The sequence below is a fragment of the Ylistrum balloti genome, unplaced genomic scaffold, assembly GCF_031769215.1.
Source record: "Ylistrum balloti isolate Yb309-2 unplaced genomic scaffold, AGI_CSIRO_Ybal_v1 Utg370050, whole genome shotgun sequence".
In the NCBI taxonomy this organism is placed as follows: Eukaryota; Metazoa; Mollusca; class Bivalvia; order Pectinida; family Pectinidae; genus Ylistrum; species Ylistrum balloti.
In genome coordinates, this window is record NW_026782103.1 from 537,798 (window position 1) to 564,049 (window position 26,252).

The 26,252-nt window shown below is 40.1% G+C and overlaps 1 protein-coding gene across 1 annotated transcript in view; it reads right to left on the reverse strand.

The window, feature by feature from the left end:
- LOC132549219 (uncharacterized) overlaps positions 1-26,252 on the reverse strand; it is a 102,964-nt gene that overhangs the window by 70,827 nt on the left and 5,885 nt on the right. The window contains exons 3-5 of the mRNA XM_060213135.1: positions 11,881-12,038; positions 10,997-11,274; positions 10,539-10,685 (exon numbers count right to left, since the gene is read on the reverse strand). Coding sequence (XP_060069118.1) covers positions 10,539-10,685; positions 10,997-11,274; positions 11,881-12,038 — 583 coding nt within the window. The remainder of the gene's footprint in view (positions 1-10,538; positions 10,686-10,996; positions 11,275-11,880; positions 12,039-26,252) is intronic.

Genomic DNA, 26,252 nt, shown 5'->3' on the forward strand with positions numbered 1-26,252 from the left:
GGTTCCCTATGGGCTGGTCTTACTAGAAAGACTTTCTGAAGATGATGTTCCCTATGGGCTGGCCTCACTAGAAAGACTTTCTGACAATGAGGTTCCCTTTGGGCTGGCCTCATTAGAAAGACTTTCTGAGAATGATGTTTTGTATGGGCTGGCCTCACTGGAAAGACTTTCTGAAGATGAGGTTCCCTATAGGCTGTCCTCACTAAAAGGAATTTCTAACAATGAGGTTCCCTATGGGCTGGTCTTACTAGAAAGACTTTCTGAAGATGATGTTCCCTATGGGCTGGCCTCACTAGAAAGACTTTCTGAAGATGAGGTTCCCTATGGGCTGGCCTCACTAGAAAGACTTTCTGACAATGAGGTTCCCTATGGGCTGGCCTTCTAGAAAGACTTTCTGAAGATGAGGTTCCCTATAGGCTGTCCTCACTAAAAGGTTCCCTATGGGCTGGCCTCACTAGAAAGTTCTGACAATGAGGTTCCCTATGGGCTGGCCTCACTAGAAAGACTTTCTGACAATGAGGTTCCCTTATGGGCTGGCCTCATTAGAAAGACTTTCTGACTATGAGGTTCCCTATGGGCTGGTCTCACTAGAAAGACTTTCTGACAATGAGGTTTCCTATGGGCTGGTCTCACTAGAAAGACTTTCTAGAAAGACTTTGAGGTTCCCTATGGGCTGGTCTCACTAGAAAGACTTTCTGACAATGAGGTTCCCTATGGGCTGGTCTTAGTAGAAAGACTTTCTGACAATGAGGTTCCCTATGGGCTGGTCTCACTAGAAAGACTTTCTGACAATGAGGTTCCCTATGGGCTGGTCTTACTAGAAAGATTTTCTGACAATGAGGTTCCATATGGGCTGGTCTTACTAGAAAGACTTTCTGACAATGAGGTTCCCTATGTGCTGGTCTTACTAGAAAGACATTCTGACAATGAGGTTCCCTATGGGCTGGCCTATAGAAAGACTTTCTGACAATGAGGGCTGGTCTTACTAGAAAGACTTTCTGACAATGAGGTTCCCCCTATAGAAAGGACAATGAGGTGGGCCGGCCTCACTAGAAAAAGACTTTCTGACAATGAGGTTCCCTATGGGCTGGTCTTACTAGAAAGACTTTCTGACAAGGAGGTTCCCTATCGGCTGGTCTTACTAGAAAAACTTTCTGACAATGAGGTTTCCTATAGGCTGGTCTTACTAGAAAGACTTTCTGAAGATGATGTTCCCTATGGGCTGGCCTCACTAGAAAGACTTTCTAACAAAGAGGTTCCCTATGGGCTGGCCTCATTAGAAAGATTTTCTGACTATGAGGTTCCCTATGGGCTGGTCTCACTAGAAAGACTTTCTGACAATGAGGTTTCCTATGGGCTGGTCTTACCAGAAAGACTTTCTGACAACGAGGTTCCCTATGGGCTGGTCTTACTAGAAAGACTTTCTGACAATGATGTTCCCTATGGGCTGGCCTCACTAGGAAGATTTCTGACAATGAGGTTCCCTATGGGCTGGCCTCATTAGAAAGACTTTCTGACTATGAGGTTCCCTATGGGCTGGTCTCACTAGAAAGACTTTCTGACAATGAGGTTCCCTATGGGCCGGCCTCAGTAAAAAGACTTTCTGACAATGAGGTTCCCTCTATAGGCTGGTCTTACTAGAAAGACTTTCTGACAATGAGGTTCCCTATGTGCAGGTCTTACTAGAAAGACTTTCTGACAATGAGGTTCCCTATGTGCTGGTCTTACTAGAAAGACATTCTGACAATGAGGTTCCCTATGGGCTGGTCTTACTAGAAAGACTTTCTGACAATGAGGTTACCTATGGACTGGTCTTACTAGAAAGACTTTCTGACAATGAGGTTCCCTATGGGCTGGCCTCAGTAGAAAGACTTTCTGACAATGAGGTTCCCTATGGGCCAGCCTCAGTAGAAAGACTTTCTGACAATGAGGTTCCCTCTATAGGCTGGTCTTACTAGAAAGACTCTCTGACAATGAGGTTCCCTATGGGCTGGTCTTACTAGAAAGACTTTCTGACAATGAGGTTCCCTATGTGCTGGTCTTACTAGAAAGACATTCTGACAATGAGGTTCCCTATGGGCTGGTCTTACTAGAAAGACTTTCTGACAATGAGGTTACCTATGGGCTGGTCTTACTAGAAAGACTTTCTGACAATGAGGTTCCCTATGGGCTGGCCTCAGTAGAAAGACTTTCTGACAATGAGGTTCCCTATGGGCCAGCCTCAGTAGAAAGACTTTCTGACAATGAGGTTCCCTCTATAGGCTGGTCTTACTAGAAAGACTCTCTGACAATGAGGTTCCCTATGGGCTGGTCTTACTAGAAAGACTTTCTGAAGATGATGTTCCCTATGGGCTGGCCTCACTAGAAAGACTTTCTGACAATGAGGTTCCCTATGGGCTGGCCTCACTAGAAAGACTTTCTGAAGATGAGGTTCCCTATAGGCTGTCCTCACTAAAAGGAATTTCTGACAATGAGGTTCCCTATGGGCTGGCCTCACTAGAAAGACTTTCTGACAATGAGGTTCCCTATGGGCTGGCCTCATTAGAAAGACTTTCTGACTATGAGGTTCCCTATGGGCTGGTCTCACTAGAAAGACTTTCTGACAATGAGGTTTCCTATGGGCTGGTCTTACTAGAAAGACTTTCTGACCTTGAGGTTCCCTATGTGCTGGTCTTACTAGAAAGACTTTCTGACAATGAGGTTCCCTATGGGCTGGTCTTACTAGAAAGACTTTCTGACAATGAGGTTCCCTATACTTTCTGACAATGAGGTTCCCTATGGGCTGGTCTTACTAGAAAGACTTTCTGACAATGAGGTTCCCTATTGGCTGGTCTTACTAGAAAGACTTTCTGACAATGAGGTTCCCTATGGGCTGGCCTCAGTAGAAAGACTTTCTGACAATGAGGTTCCCTATGGGCCGGCCTCAGTAGAAAGACTTTCTGACAATGACAATGAGGTTAGAAAGACTTTCTGACAATGAGGTTCCCTATGGGCTGGCCTCAGTAGAAAGACTTTCTGACAATGAGGTTCCCTATGGGCCGGCCTCAGTAGAAAGACTTTCTGACAATGAGGTTCCCTCTATAGGCTGGTCTTACTAGAAAGACTTTCTGACAATGAGGTTCCCTATGGGCTGGTCTTACTAGAAAGACTTTCTGACAAGGAGGTTCCCTATCGGCTGGTCTTACTAGAAAAACTTTCTGACAATGAGGTTTCCTATAGGCGGTCTCCTTACTAGAAAGACTTTCTGAAATGAGGTTCCCTATGGGCTGGTCTTACTAGAAAGACTTTCTGACTGAAGATGAGGTTCCCTATGGGCTGGTCTTACTAGAAAGATTTTCTGACTATGAGGTTCCCTATGGGCTGGTCTCACTAGAAAGACTTTCTGACAATGAGGTTCCCTATGGGCTGGTCTTACTAGAAAGACTTTCTGACAATGAGGTTCCCTATGGGCTGGTCTTACTAGAAACACTTTCTGACAATGAGGTTCCCTATGGGCTGGCCTCACTACTAGAAAGACTTTCTGACAATGATTTTCCCTATGGGCTGGCCTCACTAGTAGAAAGGACTATTTCATTGACTTTCTGACAATGAGGTTCCCTATGGGCTGGTCTTACTAGAAAGACTTTCTGACAATGAGGTTCCCTATGGGCTGGTCTTACTAGAAAGACTTTCTGACAATGAGGTTCTATGGGCCTATAGAAAGACTTTCTGACAATGAGGTTCCCTATGGGCTGGTCTTACTAGAAAGACTTTCTGACAATGAGGTTCCCTATGGGCTGGACTAACTAGAAAGACTTTCTGACAATGAGGTTCCCTATGGGCCGGCCTCAGTAGAAAGACTTTCTGACAATGAGGTTCCCTCTATAGGCTGGTCTTACTAGAAAGACTTTCTGACGATGAGGTTCCCTATGGGCTGGTCTTACTAGAAAGACTTTCTGACAATGAGGTTCCCTATGGGCTGGTCTTACTAGAAAGACTTTCTGACTATGAGGTTCCCTATGGGCTGGTCTTACTAGAAAAACTTTCTGACAATGAGGTTCCCTATGTGCTGGTCTCACTAGAAAGACTTTCTGACAATGAGGTTCCCTATGGGCTGGTCTTACTAGAAAGACTTTCTGACAATGAGGTTCCCTATGGGCTGGTCTTACTAGAAAGACTTTCTGACAATGAGGTTCCCTATGGGCTGGTCTTGCTAGAAAGACTTTCTGACAATGAGGTTCCCTATGGGCCTGCCTCAGTAGAAAGACTTTCTGACAATGACAGTCCTCACTTTGACTGGATTTCAGTAGTTTAGAAAGACTTTCTGACAATGAGGTTCCCTATGGGCTGGTCTTACTAGAAAGACTTTCTGACAATGAGGTTCCCTATGGGCTGGCCTCAGTAGAAAGACTTTCTGACAATGAGGTTCCCTATGGGCCGGCCTCAGTAGAAAGACTTTCTGACAATGAGGTTCCCTCTGGGCTGGTCTCACTAGAAAGAATTTCTGACAATGAGGTTCCCTATGGGCTGGTCTTACTAGAAAGACTTTCTGACAATGAGGTTCCCTATGGGCTGGTCTTACTAGAAAGACTTTCTGACAATGAGGTTCCCTATGGGCTGGTCTTACTAGAAAGACTTTCTGACAATGAGGTTCCCTATGGGCTGGCCTCAGTAGAAAGACTTTCTGACAATGAGGTTCCCTATGGGCTGGCCTCACTAGAAAGACTTTCTGAAGATGAGGTTCCCTATAGGCTGTCCTCACTACAAGGAATTTCTGACAATGAGGTTCCCTATGGGCTGGCCTCACTAGAAAGACTTTCTGACAATGAGGTTCCCTATGGGCTGGCCTCACTAGAAAGACTTTCTAGAAAGACTTTCTGACAATGAGGTTCCCTATGGGCTGGTCTCACTAGATAGACTTTCTGACTATGAGGTTCCCTATGTGCTGGTCTCACTAGAAAGACTTTCTGACAATGAGGTTCCCTATGGGCTGGTCTTACTAGAAAGACTTTCTGACAATGAGGTTCCCTATGTGCTGGTCTTACTAGAAAGACTTTCTGACAATGAGGTTCCCTATGGGCTGGTCTTACTAGAAAGACTTTCTGACAATGAGGTTCCCTATGGGCTGGTCTTACTAGAAAGACTTTCTGACAATGAGGTTCCCTATGGGCTGGTCTTACTAGAAAGACTTTCTGACAATGAGGTTCCCTATGGGCCGGCCTCAGTAGAAAGACTTTCTGACAATGAGGTTCCCTCTATAGGCTGGTCTTACTAGAAAGACTTTCTGACAATGAGGTTCCCTATGGGCTGGCCTCAGTAGAAAGACTTTCTGACAATGAGGTTCCCTATGGGCCGGCCTCAGTAGAAAGACTTTCTGACAATGAGGTTCCCTATGGGCGGGACTCAGTAGAAAGACTATCTGACAATGAAGTTCAAAAATAGGGCTGCTCTGACTAGAAAGACTTTCTGACAATGAGGTTCCCTATGGGCTGGTCTTACTAGAAAGACTTTCTGACAATGAGGTTCCCTATGGGCTGGTCTCACTAGAAAGACTTTCTGACAATGAGGTTCCCTATGGGCTGGTCTTACTAGAAAGACTTTCTGACAATGAGGTTCCCTATGGGCGGGACTAACTAGAAAGACTTTCTGACAATGAGGTTCCTATGGGCTGGTCTACTAGAAAGACTTTCTGGTTCCCTATGGGCTGGTCTCACTAGAAAGACTTTCTGACAATGAGGTTCCCTATGGGCGGGTCTCACTAGAAAGACTTTCTGACAATGAGGTTCCCTATGTGCTGTTCTCACTAGAAAGACTTTCTGACAATGAGGTTCCCTATGGGCTGGTCTTACTAGAAAGACTTTCTGACAATGAGGTTCCCTATGGGCTGGTCTTACTAGAAAGACTTTCTGACAATGAGGTTCCCTATGGGCTGGTCTTACTAGAAAGACTTTCTGACAATGAGGTTCCCTATGGGCTGGTCTTACTAGAAAGACTTTCTGACAATGAGGTTCCCTCTGTGCTGGTCTTACTAGAAAGACTTTCTGACAATGAGGTTCCCTATGGGCTGGTCTTACTAGAAAGACTTTCTGACAATGAGGTTCCCTATGGGCTGGTCTTACTAGAAAGACTTTCTGACAATGAGGTTCCCTATGGGCTGGTCTTACTAGAAAGACTTTCTGACAATGAGGTTCCCTATTGGCTGGTCTTACTAGAAAGACTTTCTGACAATGAGGTTCCCTATGGGCTGGTCTTACTAGAAAGACTTTCTGACAATGAGGTTCCCTATGGGCTGGTCTTACAAGAAAGACTTTCTGACAATGAGGTTCCCTATGGGCTAGTCTTACTAGAAAGACTTTCTGACAATGAGGTTCCCTATTGGCTGGTCTTACTAGAAAGACTTTCTGACAATCAGGTTTCCTATGGGCTGGTCTCAGTAGAAAGACTTTCTGACAATGAGGTTCCCTATGGGCTGGTCTTACTAGAAAGACTTTCTGACAATGAGGTTCCCTATGGGCTGGTCTTAGTAGAAAGACTTTCTGACAATGAGGTTCCCTATGGGCTGGTCTTACTAGAAAGACTTTCTGACAATGAGGTTCCCTATTGGCTGGTCTTACTAGAAAGACTTTCTGACAATGAGGTTCCCTATGGGCTGGTCTTACTAGAAAGACTTTCTGACAATGAGGTTCCCTATGGGCTGGTCTTACTAGAAAGACTTTCTGACAATGAGGTTCCCTATGGGCTGGTCTTACTAGAAAGACTTTCTGACAATGAGGTTCCCTATGGGCCGGCCTCAGTAGAAAGACTTTCTGACTATGAGGTTCCCTATGGGCTGGTCTCACTAGAAAGAATTGCTGACTATGAGTTTCCCTGTGGACTGGCCTCACTAGAACGAATTCCTGACAATGAGGTTCCCTGTGGACTGGCCTCACTAGAAAGACTTTCTGAGAATGATGTTTCCTATGGGCTGGCCTCACTAGAAAGACTTTCTGAGAATGATGTTTCGTATGGGCTGGCCTCACTAGAAAGACTTTCTGAAGATGAGGTTCCCTATAGGCTGGCCTCACTAAAAGGAATTTCTGACAATGAGGTTCCCTATGGGCTGGTCTTACTAGAAAGACTTTCTGAAGATGATGTTCCCTATGGGCTGGCCTCACTAAAAGGAATTTCTGACAATGAGGTTCCCTATGGGCTGGTCTTACTAGAAAGACTTTCTGACAATGAGGTTTCCTATGGGCTGGTCTTACTAGAAAGACTTTCTGACAATGAGGTTCCCTATGGGCTGGTCTTACTAGAAAGACTTTCTGACAATGAGATTTCCCTATGGGCTGGTCTTACTAGAAAGATTTTCTGACAATGAGGTTCCCTATGGGCTGGTCTTACTAGAAAGACTTTCTGACAATGAGGTTCCATATGGGCTGGTCTTACTAGAAAGACTTTCTGACAATGAGATTTCCCTATGGGCTGGTCTTACTAGAAAGACTTTCTGACAATGAGGTTCCCTATGGGCCGGCCTCAGTAAAAAGATTTTCTGACAATGAGGTTCCCTATGGGCTGGTCTTACTAGAAAGACTTTCTGACAATGAGGTTCCCTATGGGCTGGTCTTACTAGAAAGACTTTCTGACAATGAGGTTCCCTATTGGCTGGTCTTACTAGAAAGACTTTCTGACAATGAGGTTCCCTATGGGCTGGCCTCAGTAGAAAGACTTTCTGACAATGAGGTTCCCTATGGGCTGGCCTCACTAGAAAGACTTTCTGACAATGAGGTTCCCTATGGGCTGGCCTCACTAGAAAGACTTTCTGACAATGAGGTTCCCTATGGGCTGGTCTTACTAGAAAGACTTTCTGACAATGAGGTTCCCTATGGGCTGGTCTCACTAGACAAGAAGACTTTCTGACAATGAGGTTCCCTATGGGCTGGAATGAAAGACTTTCTGACAATGAGGTATTACTAGAAAGACTTTCTGACAATGAGGTTCCCTATGGGCTGGTCTTACTAGAAAGACTTTCTGACAATGAGGTTCCCTATGTGCTGGTCTTACTAGAAAGACTTTCTGACAATGAGGTTCCCTATGGGCTGGTCTTACTAGAAAGACTTTCTGACAATGAGGTTCCCTATGGGCTGGTCTTACTAGAAAGACTTTCTGACAATGAGGTTCCCTATGGGCTGGTCTTACTAGAAAGACTTTCTGACAATGAGGTTCCCTATGGGCTGGTCTTACTAGAAAGACTTTCTGACAATGAGGTTCCCTATGGGCTGGTCTTACTAGAAAGACTTTCTGACAATGAGGTTCCCTATGGGCTGGTCTTACTAGAAAGACTTTCTGACAATGAGGTTCCCTATGGGCTGGTCTTACTAGAAAGACTTTCTGACAATGAGGTTCCCTATGGACTTTCTGACAATGAGGTTCCCTATGGGCTGGTCTTACTAGAAAGACTTTCTGACAATGAGGTTCCCTATGGGCTGGTCTTACTAGAAAGACTTTCTGACAATGAGGTTCCCTATGGGCTGGCCTCAGTAGAAAGGCTTTCTGACAATGATGTTCCCTCTATAGGGTGGTCTTACTAGAAAGGCTTTCTGACAATGAGGTTCCCTATGGGCTGGTCTTAGTAGAAAGACTTTCTGACAATGAGGTTCCCTATGGGCTGGTCTTACTAGAAAGACTTTCTGACAATGAGGGTTCCCTATTGGCTGGTCTTATTAGAAAGACTTTCTGACAATGAGGTTCCCTATGTGCTGGTCTTACTAGAAAGACTTTCTGACAATGAGGTTCCCTATGGGCTGGTCTTACTAGAAAGACTTTCTGACAATGAGGTTCCCTATGGGCTGGTCTTACTAGAAAGACTTTCTGACAATGAGGTTCCCTATGGGCCGGCCTCAGTAGAAAGACTTTCTGACTATGAGGTTCCCTATGGGCTGGTCTCACTAGAAAGAATTGCTGACTATGAGTTTCCCTGTGGACTGGCCTCACTAGAACGAATTCGTGACAATGAGGTTCCCTGTGGACTGGCCTCACTAGAAAGACTTTCTGAGAATGATGTTTCCTATGGGCTGGCCTCACTAGAAAGACTTTCTGAGAATGATGTTTCGTATGGGCTGGCCTCACTAGAAAGACTTTCTGAAGATGAGGTTCCCTATAGGCTGGCCTCACTAAAAGGAATTTCTGACAATGAGGTTCCCTATGGGCTGGTCTTACTAGAAAGACTTTCTGAAGATGATGTTCCCTATGGGCTGGCCTCACTAAAAGGAATTTCTGACAATGAGGTTCCCTATGGGCTGGTCTTACTAGAAAGACTTTCTGACAATGAGGTTTCCTATGGGCTGGTCTTACTAGAAAGACTTTCTGACAATGAGGTTCCGTATGGGCTGGTCTTACTAGAAAGACTTTCTGACAATGAGATTTCTCTATGAGCTGGTCTTACTAGAAAGACTTTCTGACAATGAGGTTCCGTATGGGCTGGTCTTACTAGAAAGAATTTCTGACAATGAGATTTCTCTATGAGCTGGTCTTACTAGAAAGACTTTCTGACAATGAGATTTCCCTATGGGCTGGTCTTACTAGAAAGATTTTCTGACAATGAGGTTCCCTATGGGCCGGCCTCAGTAAAAAGACTTTCTGAAGATGAGGTTCCGTATAGGCTGGCCTCACTAAAAGGAATTTCTGACAATGAGGTTCCCTATGGGCTGGTCTTACTAGAAAGACTTTCTGAAGATGATGTTCCCTATGGGCTGGCCTCACTAGAAAGACTTTCTGACAATGAGGTTCCCTATGGGCTGGCCTCATTAGAAAGACTTTCTGACTATGAGGTTCCCTATGGGCTGGTCTTACTAGAAAGTCTTTCTGACAATGAGGTTCCCTATGGGCTGGTCTCACTAGAAAGAATTGCTGACTATGAGGTTCCCTGTGGACTGGCCTCACTAATAAGAATTCCTAACAATGAGGTTCCCTATGGGCTGGTCTTACTAGAAAGACTTTCTGACTATGAGGTTCCCTATGTGCTGGTCTTACTAGAAAGACTTTCTGACAATGAGGTTCCCTATGGGCTGGTCTTACTAGAAAGACTTTCTGACAATGAGGTTCCCTATGGGCTGGTCTTACTAGAAAGACTTTCTGACAATGAGGTTCCCTATGGGCTGGTCTTACTAGAAAGACTTTCTGACAATGAGGTTCCCTATGGGCTGGTCATACTAGAAAAACTTTCTGACAATGAGGTTCCCTATGGGCTAGTCTTACTAGAAAGACTTTCTGACAATGAGGTTCCCTATTGGCTGGTCTTACTAGAAAGACTTTCTGACAATGAGGTTTCCTATGGGCTGGTCTTAGTAGAAAGACTTTCTGACAATGAGGTTCCCTATGGGCTGGTCTTACTAGAAAGACTTTCTGACAATGAGGTTTCCTATGGGCTGGTCTTACTAGAAAGACTTTCTGACAATGAGGTTTCCTATGGGCTGGTCTTACTAGAAAGACTTTCTGACAATGAGGTTTCCTATGGGCTGGTCTTACTAGAAAGACTTTCTGACAATGAGGTTTCCTATGGGGTTTCATTGACCTGTACTTACCGACAAGTTTACTAATTTTTAGATGTGATTCTGGGATGATGACTGGTTGTCTTGACAACACACTTTGATCTTTCTGTTGCTTGTCCTCCTCTGGAATGATTTCATTCTCTTCAATAAATAATCTTTTTAAGACACCACAGGCTTCAACTGAAATAAAAATAGTGGTAACGATGTAATGACCTCAGTGACATACATTGTTGATATCATAGTGTTAACGATGTAATGACCTCAGTGACATACATTGTTGATATCATAGTGTTAACGATGTAATGAACTCAGTGACATACATTGCTGATATCATAATGTTAATGATGTAATGACCTCAGTGACATACATTGTTGATATCATAGTGTTAACAATGTAATGACCTCTGAATGGATCTTCACATCTAGGTGAGCCTATTAATCAACAATAATAAAAATGCTAAATAAATTTGGTATTATTAATTCAGCAGTTACCATTGGGCTTCAGTCGCATAATATTGTTTGACAAGATGTCGTTGTGCTCCGTCTTCAGAAGGTAGGGTACTAATTGGCCAGGATCTTGGCATGATTTCTCTTTGTCTCGCACCAGGCAGAAGACACCATTCTGTTGTTGTACAAGCTCAGTCAAAATCTGACCGTTTGATGGGTAAACAAGGACAAACTGGTCAGAGTTATTGATATCCTGTTTACAGAGATAGTAAGATTCCGAGTCACCCATCCTGGAATCCAACTTGGCAATTGCACAGGATGTCCTGAAAAGTTTTCAAATGACTAAAAAGGCTTCCAAGAAATAAAGGTATCATTAAATCTGATTAGCTTCCCAATAAGACTTTCTCTGATTGGTTCCCTCTAATGAGTCACACTCTCTGATTGGCATTCCCTAATAAGACTTCCTCTGATTGACTCCTTCTAATGATTCACACTCATTGATTGGCCTTTTCAAATAAGAATCTCTCTGATTGGTTCCCTCTAATGAGTCACACTCTCTGATTGGCTTCCCTTAATGAGTCATGCCCTGACTTGATCTCCGTAATAAGACTCTCTGATAAGCTCCCATTTAAAGGACTTTCTTTAATTGGCTCCCTCTAATGAAAATTGTTAGGTATTAATCTTGTATCTGATTACAATCTGATCATTTTTTTTTTATTTCTCTCTCTGGATTGCTGCCCTATTAGTCTCGAAGACACAAGTGATTTGATTTCTCTATCCGGATTGCTGCCTTATTAGTCTCTCAGATACAAGTCATTTGATTTCTCTATCTGGATTGCTGCCCTATTAGTCTCTAAGACACAAGTGATTTGATTTCTCTATCTTGATTGCTGCCCTGTTAGTCTCTCAGACAAAAGTGATTTACTTACTCAATTGGTCCATGTGATTTGATTTTTCTGAGTGACAGTATAGACAGTGGTTCCATTTTACAGCACAAACTTAAGTAAAAGTCATGAATAAGGCGGTAGTATCCATCCAAGCATGACACAAAGGACTCCGCTAACTCGGAACTCTCAAACTCTAGTACCTGATAGAGAGGACAGAAAGGAAGATCAGTCAGTATATAACAGACAAGGGAGATCAGTCAGTATATAACAGACAAGGGAGATCAGTCAGTATATCAAAGACAGGGGAGATCAGTCAGTATATCACAGACAGGGGAGATCAGTCAGTATATAACAGACAAGGGAGATCAGTCAGTATATAACAGACAAGGGAGATCAGTCAGTATATCACAGACAGGGGAGATCAGTCAGTATATAACAGACAAGGGACATCAGTCAGTATATAACAGACAAGGGAGATCAGTCAGTATATCACAATGAAGGGAGATCAGTCAGTATATAACAGACAGGGGAGATCAGTCAGTATATAACAGACAGGGGAGATCAGTCAGTATATAACAGGCAGGGGAGATCAGTCAGTATATTACAGACAGGGGAAATCAGTCAGTATATCACAGACAAGGGAGATCAGTCTGTACATCACAGACAGGGGAGATCAGTCAGTATATAACAGACAAGGGAGATCAGTCAGTATATCATAGACGAGGGAGATCAGTCTGTACATCACAGACAGGAGAGATCAGCCAGTACATAACAGACAGGGGAGATCAGTCAGTGGTAGCAGTACACAGTTTCTCGGTGTGGCCATTGGTGATTTTTTTGCTCATTAGATTACCCCATTATAAAGGTTTTAATTAAAAATGAAAAAAAAATCCTTGCTAAAATTGGTCCTGTTATGTTAAAGTGGACAATGTGGGGTTTCATTTTTTTCAGGATAATATTTTAGCTTTGTGTTGGAGATTACTATTTGGGCAGTCTCGAATATGTGTCTACCCACAAAAACTAGCTTTACAGGAAGTGAAATTTTCATAGTGTTTACATGTGGTCATGTTATGAAGAATTTACGAGTTGGAATTTGCTGAAATGTAAGTACTTTGTTACCATGACAGTGTTGTTGATTGTAAGATAGGTGATTAGAATTAAATTTCTCCTAGAAAGTTGTAGTGTTGGATTGGAATTAGCAGTATTTTTGCATTTTTAGCATTTTTTCAGTAGGTAACCATGACAATCAAATGTCAGAAATCAGAGGAATTTTTTTTTTACACAAATTTCATCTCTCTACTGTTAATGTAATTGTTATACAGTTTATAAATATATATACATGTAATGATGTATTTTTCATAACCAATCTGCTATACCTGTATATCTCAAACATGACAAATAATTTCAGGAAAAATGCAAATTAACTGTTTACTGCTACCTTATAGCACATTAAAAAAATTGTTCTATTTAAAATGTGCTTTACTATGTTTAATTAAGTTTAATCCTTTCCATAATTGCTATAAATACATAAAAAACACACTGAAACTTGTTCATAATGATTTTATTTTAATTTCATCAGGGGTGCATAAAGGGAGGTAATTTGGGTGCTCTTGTGGGTGAGAATTTCAGCTGTTTTCAAAAGGCTTGGTATCAGTTTGAAAACTGTTCTACAGTAGGTAACAGGTATAAAATAAGTCAGTAACAACCTTAGAATGTATTTAGACTGGATTATTGGGCAATTCCAATAGTTTAAGGTGTGGTATCCATGGTAACTAAGAAGGAAAGTATGAGTTTTTGAATTTTGGATAAATTCTCTGTTTTGATGATTTTTATTCAATAATGTGTGTGTATTTCTCATAGATTGGGCATACAATCATGTTAATATTGTCATAAAATTACATTTCCATAGTTACTGCTGTAAAAAAGACTATTTTTCGAACAATATTGCAATGTAATAGGGTTTCTAATATTACACTTGAAGAAGGGTGGGGGGCAGTAAGCATAGGTGTTTGTGATGTCATACACATGACATTTAAGAATATCTTATGTCATATCACTGTTAATTACTTTCGAGAAATGTGTCAGAAGCTAATTTGAAGTTTTTGTTGGATTTCTAGCCTTCACTATGACATCACAGTGCATGGTGAAGCCATCATTAGCAATTGATGACGTCATAGTACTGATGACATCAGCTGTTACCATGACGTCATAACATCAGACTTTATCTTTGTAGTATCAATCTGCTTTTCAGTTATCTAAATTCACAGAAGCACCAACTACTTGATTCAGTTTCAATTGCAACTTTATTCAAGTAAATTTAAGACGTATTGAGGTTTTAATTTTTCAAATTACCTCCCTTTCTTCCTAATTTGAGAGCAGAATTGGTCAAAACACACCATGCGGGAAAATCCATATTACTCGATAGCTATTCGAGATACACAGTAAAGCGATATATCGTTTTGTTCGTGTGATCATTTTCTAGACACTCAGAGGGATTTTAATGAAATTAAAAAAACTAATTGTGATGTATAAGGTAGCAGTACACAGTTTCTCGGTGTGGCCATGGGTGATTTTTTTTGCTCATTAGATTACCCCATTATAAAGGTTTTAATTAAAAATGAAAAAAAAATCCTTGCTAAAATTGGTCCTGTCATGTTAAAGTGGACAATGTGGGGTTTCATTTTTTTCAGGATAATATTTTAGCTTTGTGTTGGAGATTACTATTTGGGCAGTCTCGAATCTGTGTCTACCCACCAAAAACTAGCTTTACAGGAAGTGAAATTTTCATAGTGTTCACATGTGGTCATGTTATGAAGAATTTCCAAGTTGGAATTTGCTGAAATGTAAGTACTTTGTTACCATGACAGTGTTGTTGATTGTAAGATAGGTGATTAGAATTAAATTTCTCCTAGAAAGTTGTAGTGTTGGATTGGAATTAGCAGTATTTTTGCATTTTTAGCATTTTTTCAGTAGGTAACCATGACAATCAAATGTCAGAAATCAGAGGAATTTTTTTTTTTACACAAATTTCATCTCTCTACTGTTAATGTAATTGTTATACAGTTTATAGATATATATACATGTAATGATATATTTTTCATAACCAATCTGCTATACCTGTATATCTCAAACATGACAAATAATTTCAGGAAAAATGCAAATTAACTGTTTACTGCTACCAGTATATAACAGACAAGGGAGATCAGTCAGTATATAACAGACAGGGGAGATCAGTCAGTATATCACAGACAGGGGAGATCAGTCAGTATATAACAGACAGGGGAGATCAGTCAGTATATAACAGACAGGGGAGATCAGTCAGTATATCACAGACAGGGGAGATCAGTCAGTATATAACAGACAGGGGAGATCAGTCAGTATATCATAAGACAGGGGAGATCAGTCAGTATAAAACAGAAAAGGGAGATCAGTCAGTATATCACAGACAGGGGAGATCAGTCAGTATATAACAGACAGGGGAGATCAATCAGTATATAACAGACAAGGGAGATCAGTCAGTATATTACATACAGGAGAGAGGACAACAGGTTGTAGAATATATATTACATACTGGAGACAGGACAACAGGTTGTAGAATATATGTCACATACTGGAGACAGGACAACAGGTTGTAGAGTATATATTACATACAGGAGAGAGGACAACAGGTTGTAGAATATATATTACATACAGGAGACAGGACAACAGGTTGTAGAATATATATTACATACAGGAGAGAGGACAACAGGTTGTAGAATATATATTACATACAGGAGACAGGACAACAGGTTGTAGAGTAGGAGACAGGACAACAGGTTGTAGAATATATATCACATACAGGAGAGAGGACAACAGGTTGTAGAATATATATTACATACAGGAGACAGGACAACAGGTTGTAGAGTATATGTCACATACAGGAGACAGGACAACAGGTTGTAGAATATATATTACATACAGGAGACAGGACAACAGGTTGTAGAGTATATCACATACAGTAGACAGGAGGACAACAGGTTGTAGAATATATATTACATACATGAGAGAGGACAACAGGTTGTAGAGTAGAAGACAGGACAACAGGTTGTAGAGTATATGTTTCATACAGGAGAGAGGACAACAGGTTGTAGAATATATATTACATACAGGAGACAGGACAACAGGTTGTAGAATATATATTACATACAGGAGACAGGACAACGGGTTGTAGAGTATATCACATACAGGAGAGAGGGCAACAGGTTATAGAATATATCACATACTTGAGACAGAACAACAGGTTGTAGAATATATCACATACAGGAGAGAGGACAACAGGTTGTAGAGGACAACATATATATCACATACAGGAGAGAGGACAACAGGTTGTAGATATATATCACATACAGGAGACAGGACAACAGGTTGTAGATATATATACATACAGGAGAGAGGACAACAGGTTGTAGATATATATCACATACAGGAGAGAGGACAACAGGTTGTAGAATATATACATACAGGAGACAGGACAACAGATTGTAGAGTAGGAGACAGGACAACAGGTTGTAGAATATATCACAGGTTGTAGAGTATGTATTACATACAGGAGACAGGACAACAGGTTGTAGAGTAGGAGACAGGACAACAGGTTGTAGAATATATGTCACATACTGGAGACAGGACAACAGGTTGTAGAGTATATGTTTCATACAGGAGACAGGACAACAGGTTGTAGAATATATATTACATACTGGAGACAGGACAACAGGTTGTAGAATATATGTCACATACAGGAAACAGGACAACAGGTTGAAGAGTATATATTACATACAGGAGACAGGACAACAGGTTGTAGAGTATATGTCACATACAGGAGAGAGGACAACAGGTTGTAGAATATATGTCACATACTGGAGACAGGACAACAGGTTGTAGAGTAGGAGACAGGACAACAGGTTGTAGAGTATTATTACATACAGCAGACAGGACAACAGGTTGTAGAATATATGTCATATACTGGAGACAGGACAACAGGTTGTACAAAATATATATCACATACAGGATAGAGGACAACAGGTTGTAGAATATATCACATATAGGAGACAGGACAACAGGTTGTAGAGTATATAATATATACAGGAGACAGGACAACAGGTTTTAGAATATATATTACATACTGGAGAGAGGACAACAGGCTGTAAAATATACCACATACAGGAGACAGGACAACAGGTTGTAGAGTATATATTACATACAGGAGACAGGACAACAGGTTGTAGAGTAGGAGACAGGACAACAGGTTGTAGAAGTAGGAGACAGGACAACAGGTTGTAGAATATATATTACATACAGGAGAGAGGACAACAGGTTGTAGAATATATATTTTATACAGGAGACAGGACAACAGGTTGTAGAAGATATATTACATACAGGAGACAGGACAACAGGTTGTAGAATATATATTACATACAGGAGACAGGAAAACATGTTGTAGAGTATATAATATATACAGGAGACAGGCCAACAGGTTGTAGATATATATCACATACAGGATAGAGGACAACAGGTTGTAGAATATATCACATATAGGAGACAGGACAACAGGTTGTAGAGTATATAATATATACAGGAGACAGGGCAACAGGTTGTAGAATATATATTACATACTGGAGAGAGGACAACAGGCTGTAAAATATATAGGAGACAGGACAACAGGTTGTAGAATATATATTACATACAGGAGACAGGACAACGGGTTGTAGAGTATATCACATACAGGAGAGAGGACAACAGGTTGTAGAATATATCATGTACAGGAGAAAGGGCAACAGGTTATAGAATATATCACATACTTGAGACAGGACAACAGGTTGTAGAATATATCACATACAGGAGAGAGGACAACAGGTTGTAGAATATATATTACATACAGGAGACAGGACAACAGGTTGTAGAGAGGACAACAGGTTGTAGATTATATATTACATACAGGAGAGAGGACAACAGGTTGTAGAATATATATTACATACAGGAGAGAGGACAACAGGTTGTAGAATATATATATTACATACTGGAGACAGGACAACAGGTTGTAGAATATATATTACATACTGGAGACAGGACAACAGGTTGTAGAGTATATGTTACATACAGGAGACAGGACAACAGGTTGTAGAGTATGTATTACATACAGGAGACAGGACAACAGGTTGTAGAGTAGGAGACAGGACAACAGGTTGTAGAGTATATATTACATACAGGAGAGAGGACAACAGGTTGTAGAATATATATTACATACAGGAGACAGGACAACGGGTTGTAGAGTATATCACATACAGGAGAGAGGACAACAGGTTGTAGAATATATCACGTACAGGAGAGAGGACAACAGGTTGTAGAATATATATTACATACAGGAGACAGGACAACGGGTTGTACAAAATATATATCACATACAGGAGAGAGGACTTGTAGAATATATATTACATACAAGAGGCAGGACAACAGGTTGTAGAGTATATCACATACAGTACACAGGAGGACAACAGGTTGTAGAATATATATCACATACAGGAGAGAGGACAACAGGTTATAGAATATATATTACATACAGGAGACAGGACAACAGGTTGTAGAATATATATTACATACAGGAGACAGGACAACGGGTTGTAGAGTATATTACATACAGGAGAGAGGACAACAGGTTGTAGAATATATCACATACTTGGGACAGGACAACAGAATGTAGAATATATATCACATACAGGAGAGAGGACAACAGGTTGTAGAATATACCACATACAGGAGACAGGACAACAGGTTGTAGAGTATATATTACATACAGTAGAGAGGACAACAGGTTGTAGAGTATATGTCACATACTGGAGACAGGACAACAGGTTGTAGAGTATATGTCACATACTGGAGACAGGACAACAGGTTGTAGAGTATATGTCACATACAGGAGACAGGACAACAGTTGTAGAATACAGGAGAGAGGACAACAGGTTGTAGAATATATCACATACAGGAGAGAGGACAACAGGTTGTAGAATATATATTACATACAGGAGACAGGACAACAGGTTGTAGAGTATTATTACATACAGCAGACAGGACAACAGGTTGTAGAATATATATCACATACAGGAGAGAGGACAACAGGTTGTAGAATATATATTACATACAGGAGAGAGGACAACAGGTTGTAGAATATATATTACATACTGGAGACAGGACAACAGGTTGTAGAGTATATATTACATACAGGAGAGAGGACAACAGGTTGTAGAGTATATGTTAAATACAGGAGACAGGACAACAGGTTGTAGAATATATGTCACATACAGGAGACAGGACAACAGGTTGTAGAGTATATGTTACATACAGGAGACAGGACAACAGGTTGTAGAATATATATTACATACAGGAGAGAGGACAACAGGTTGTAGAATATATATTACATACAGGAGACAGGACAACGGGTTGTAGAGTATATTACATACAGGAGAGAGGACAACAGGTTGTAGAATATATCACGTACAGGAGAGAGGACAACAGGTAGAATATATGTACATACAGGAGAGGATTTGTAGAGTATATTACATACAGGAGAGAGGACAACAGGTTGTAGAATATATCACGTACAGGAGAGAGGACAACAGGTTGTAGAATATATATTACATACAGGAGACAGGACAACGGGTTGTAGAGTATATTACATACAGGAGAGAGGACAACAGGTTGTAGAATATATATTACATACAGGAGACAGGACAACAGGTTGTAGAGTATGACACAGGACAACAGGTTGTAGACAATATGTTTCATACAGGAGAGAGGACAACAGGAATATATGTACAGGATATACAGGTTGTAGAATATATATTAAAACATACAGGAGAGAGGACAACAGGTTGTAGATATATATCACATACAGGAGACAGGACAACAGGTTGTATATATATTACATACAGGAGAGAGACAACAACAGGTGAATATATACATATATATCACGTACAGGAGAGAGGACAACAGGTTGTAGAATATATATTACATACAGGAGACAGGACAACGGGTTGTAGAGTATATCACATACAGGAGAGAGGACAACAGGTTGTAGAATATATCACGTACAGGAGAAAGGGCAACAGGTTGTAGAATATATCACATACTTGAGACAGGACAACAGGTTGTAGAATATATATCACATACAGGAGAGAGGACAACAGGTTGTAGAATATATCACATACAGGAGAGAGGACAACAGGTTGTAGAATATATATTACATACAGGAGAGAGGACAACAGGTTGTAGAATATATATTACATACAGGAGAGAGGACAACAGGTTGTAGAATATATATTACATACAGGAGAGAGGACAACAGGTTGTAGAATATATATTACATACAGGAGAGAGGACAACAGGTTGTAGAATATATCACATACAGGAGAGAGGACAACAGGTTGTAGAATATATCACATACAGGAGAGAGGACAACAGGTTGTAGAATATATATTACATACAGGAGACAGGACAACAGGTTGTACAGTATTATTACATACAGCAGACAGGACAACAGGTTGTAGAATATATGTCATATACTGGAGACAGGACAACAGGTTGTACAGTATTATTACATACAGCAGACAGGACAACAGGTTGTAGAATATATCACATACTTGGGACAGGACAACAGGTTGTAGAATATATATCACATATTGGAGACAGGACAACAGGTTGTAGACAGGAGGACAACAGGTTGTAGAATATATATTACATACAGGAGAGAGGACAACAGGTTGTAGAATATATCACAGACAGGAGAGAGGACAACAGGTTGTAGAATATATATTACATACTGGAGACAGGACAACAGGTTGTAGAGTATATATTACATACAGGAGAGAGGACAACAGGTTGTAGAATATATCACAGACAGGAGAGAGGACAACAGGTTTTATAATATATATTACATACTGGAGAGAGGACAAAAGGTTGTAGAATATACCACATACAGGAGACAGGACAACAGGTTGTAGAGTATATATTACATACAGGAGACAGGACAACAGGTTGTAGAATATATCATGTACAGAAGAGAGGACAACAGGTTGTAGAATATATATTACATACTGGAGAGAGGACAACAGGTTGTAGAATATATATTACATACATGAGAGAGGACAACAGGTTGTAGAATATATCACATACAGGAGACAGGACAACAGGGACAACAGGTTGTAGATATATATCACATACAGGACAACAGGTTGTAGATATATATCACATACAGGAGAGAGGACAACAGGTTATATATACATACAGGAGACAGGACAACAGGTTGTAGAGTATATATTACATACAGGAGACAGGACAACAGGTTGTAGAATATATGTCACATACTGGAGACAGGACAACAGGTTGTAGAGTATATATTACATACAGGAGACAGGACAACAGGTTGTAGAGTAGGAGACAGGACAACAGGTTGTAGAATATATGTCACATACTGGAGACAGGACAACAGGTTGTAGAGTATATGTCACATACTGGAGACAGGACAACAGGTTGTAGAGTATATATTACATACAGGAGACAGGACAACAGGTTGTAGAATATAGGAGACAGGACAACACGATGTAGAAAAAATCACGCACAGGAGAGAGGACAACAGGTTGTAGAATATACCACATACAGGAGACAGGACAACAGGTTGTAGAGTATATATTGCATACAGGAAATAGGACAACAGGTTGTAGAGTATATATTACATACAGTAGAGAGGACAACAGGTTGTAGAGTATATGTCACATACTGGAGACAGGACAACAGGTTGTAGAGTATGTATTACATACAGGAGACAGGACAACAGGTTGTAGAGATATATGTCACATACAGGAGACAGGACAACAGGAGAGAGGACAACAGGTTGTAGAATATATATTACATACAGGAGAGAGGACAACAGGTTGTAGAATATATATTACATACAGGAGACAGGACAACAGGTTGTAGATATATATTACATACAGGAGAGATATATATCACATACAGGAGAGAGGACAACAGGTTGTAGAATATATATTACATACAGGAGACAGGACAACAGGTTGTAGAATATATATTACATACAGGAGACAGGACAACATGTTGTATAATATATATTACATACAGGAGACAGGACAACAGGTTGTAGAATATATCATGTACAGAAGAGAGGACAACAGGTTGTAGAATATATATTACATACAGGAGACAGGACAACAGGTTGTAGAGTATATCACATACAGTAGACAGGAGGACAACAGGTTGTAGAATATATATTACATACAGGAGAGAGGACAACAGGTTGTAGAATATATATTACATACTGGAGACAGGACAACAGGTTGTAGAATATATCACATACAGGAGAGAGGACAACAGGTTGTAGAATATATCACATACAGGAGAGAGGACAACAGGTTGTAGAATATATATTACATACAGGAGACAGGACAACAGGTTGTAGAGTATATCACATACAGGAGAGAGGACAACAGGTTGTAGATATATATACATACAGGAGACAACAGGAGAATATATCACATACAGGACAACAGGTTGTAGAATATATCACATACAGTACACAGGAGGACAACAGGTTGTAGAATATATATCACATACAGCAGACAGGACAACAGGTTGTAGAATATATATTACATACAGGAGAGAGGACAACAGGTTGTAGAATATATATAACATACTGGAGACAGGACAACAGGTTGTAGAGTATATTTTACATACAGGAGAGAGGACAACAGGTTGTAGAATATATATTACATACAGGAGCAGGACAACGGGTTGTAGAATATATCACATACAGGAGAGAGGACAACAGGTTGTAGAATATATATCACATACTTGAGACAGGACAACAGGTTGTAGAATATATCACATACAGGAGACAGGACAACAGGTTGTAGAATATATATCACATACAGGAGAGAGGACAACAGGTTGTAGAATATATCACATACAGGAGAGAGGACAACAGGTTGTAGAATATATCACATACTTGGGACAGGACAACAGGTTGTAGAATATATATCACATACAGGAGAGAGGAGGACAACAGGTTGTAGAATAAATCACATACAGGAGAGAGGACAACAGGTTGTAGAATATATCACATACAGGAGAGAGGACAACAGGTTGTAGAATATATCACATATAGGAGACAGGACAACAGGTTGTAGAGTATATAATATATACAGGAGACAGGACAACAGGTTGTAGAATATATGTCACATACTGGAGACAGGATAACAGGTTGTAGAGTATATCATATACAGTAGACAGGAGGACAACAGGTTGTAGAATATATATTACATACAGGAGACAGGACAACAGGTTGTAGAGTATTATTACATACAGCAGACAGGACAACAGGTTGTAGAATATATGTCATATACTTGAGACAAGACAACAGGTTGCACAAAATATATATCACATACAGGAGAGAGGACAACAGGTTGTAGAATATATCACATATAGGAGACAGGACAACAGGTTGTAGAGTATATATTACATACAGGAGACAGGACAACAGGTTGTAGAGTAGGAGACAGGACAACAGGTTGTAGAATATATGTTTCATACAGGAGAGAGGACAACAGGTTGTAGAATATATATTACATACAGGAGAGAGGACAACAGGTTGTAGATATATATTACATACAGGAGACAGGACAACAGGTTGTAGATATATATTACATAGAGACATATATATATATACATAGAGGAGAGAGGACAACAGGTTGTAGAATATATATTACATACAGGAGAGAGGACAACAGGTCACATACAGAGACAGGACAACAGGTTATATATCACATACAGGAGAGAGGACAACAGGTTGTACAATATATATTACATACAGGAGACAGGACAACAAGTTGTAGAATATATATTACATACAGGAGACAGGCCAACAGGTTGTAGAATATATCACATACAGGAGAGAGGACAACAGGCTTTAGAGCATATATTACATACTGAAGAGAGGACAACAGGTTGTAGAATATACCACATACAGGAGACAGGACAACAGGTTGTAGAATATATATCACATACTTGAGACAGGACAACACGTTGTAGAGTATTATTACATACAGGAGAGAGGACAAACAGGTTGTAGAATATATCACATATAGGAGACAGGACAACAGGTTGTAGAGTATATAATATATACAGGAGAGAGGACAACAGGTTGTAGAATATATCACATACAGGAGAGAGGACAACAGGTTGTAGAATATATATTACATACAGGAGAGAGGACAACAGGTTGTAGAATATATATTACATACAGGAGACAGGACAACAGGTTGTAGAGTATATGTCACATACTGGAGACAGGACAACAGGTTGTAGAATATATATTACATACAGGAGAGAGGACAACAGGTTGTAGAATATATATTACATACTGGAGACAGGACAACAGGTTGTAGAATATATGTCACATACTGGAGACAGGATAACAGGTTGTAGAGTATATCATATACAGTAGACAGGAGGACAACAGGTTGTAGAATATATATTACATACAGGAGAGAGGACAACAGGTTGTAGAATATATGTCATATACTGGAGACAGGATAACAGGTTGTACAAAATATATATCACATACAGGATAGAGGACAACAGGTTGTAGAATATATATTACATACAGGAGAGAGGACAACAGGTTGTAGAATATATATTACATATATATTACATACAGGAGACAGGACAACAGGTTGTAGAGTATATGTTACATACAGGAGAGAGGACAACAGGTTGTAGAATATATATTACATACAGGAGACAGGACAACAGGTTGTAGAGTATATCACATACAGTAGACAGGAGGACAACAGGTTGTAGAATATATATTACATACAGGAGAGAGGACAACAGGTTGTAGAATATATATTACATACAGGAGAGAGGACAACAGGTTGTAGAATATATATTACATACAGGAGACAGGACAACAGGTTGTAGAGTATATACATCATATACAGGAGAGAGGACAACAGGTATGTACATACAGGATATATATGTAGAATATACAGGATACAGGGAGAGAGGACAACAGGTTGTAGAATATATATTACATACTGGAGAGAGGACAACAGGTTGTAGAATATATATTACATACATGAGAGAGGACAACAGGTTGTAGAATATATCACATACAGGAGAGAGGACAACAGGTTGTAGAATATATATTACATACAGTACACAGGACAACAGGTTGTAGAATATATATCACATACAGGAGAGAGGACAACAGGTTGTAGAATATATATTACATACAGGAGACAGGACAACAGGTTGTAGAGTATATCACATACAGTAGATAGGAGGACAACAGGTTGTAGAATATATATTACATACAGGAGAGAGGACAACAGGTTGTAGAATATATCACATACAGGAGAGAGGACAACAGGTTGTAGAATATATCACGTACAGGAGAGAGGACAACAGGTTGTAGAATATATATTACATACAGGAGACAGGACAACGGGTTGTAGAGTATATCACATACAGGAGAGAGGACAACAGGTTGTAGAATATATATTACATACAGGAGACAGGACAACAGGTTGTAGAGTATATGTCACATACAGGAGACAGGACAACAGGTTGTAGAATATACATTACATACAGGAGACAGGACAACAGGTTGTAGAGTAGATGTCACATACAGGATAGAGGACAACAGGTTGTAGAATATATCACATATAGGAGACAGGACAACAGGTTGTAGAGTATATAATATATACAGGAGACAGGACAACAGGTTGTAGAATATATCACATACAGGAGACAGGACAACGGGTTGTAGAGTATATTACATACAGGAGAGAGGACAACAGGTTGTAGAATATATGTCACATACTGGAGACAGGACAACAGGTTGTAGAGTATATGTTTCATACAGGAGAGAGGACAACAGGTTGTAGAATATATATTACATACAGGAGAGAGGACAACAGGTTGTAGAATATATATTACATACAGGAGAGAGGACAACAGGTTGTAGAATATATATTACATACAGGAGAGAGGACAACAGGTTGTAGAATATATCACATACAGGAGACAGGACAACAGGTTGTAGAATATATATTACATACTGGAGACAGGACAACAGGTTGTAGAGTATATATTACATACATTACTGCTACCTTATAGCACATTAAAAAAATTGTTCTATTTAAAATGTGCTTTACTATGTTTAATTAAGTTTAATCCTTTCCATAATTGCTATAAATACATAAAAAACACACTGAAACTTGTTCATAATGATTTTATTTTAATTTCATCAGGGGTGCATAAAGGGAGGTAATTTGGGTGCTCTTGTGGGTGAGAATTTCAGCTGTTTTCAA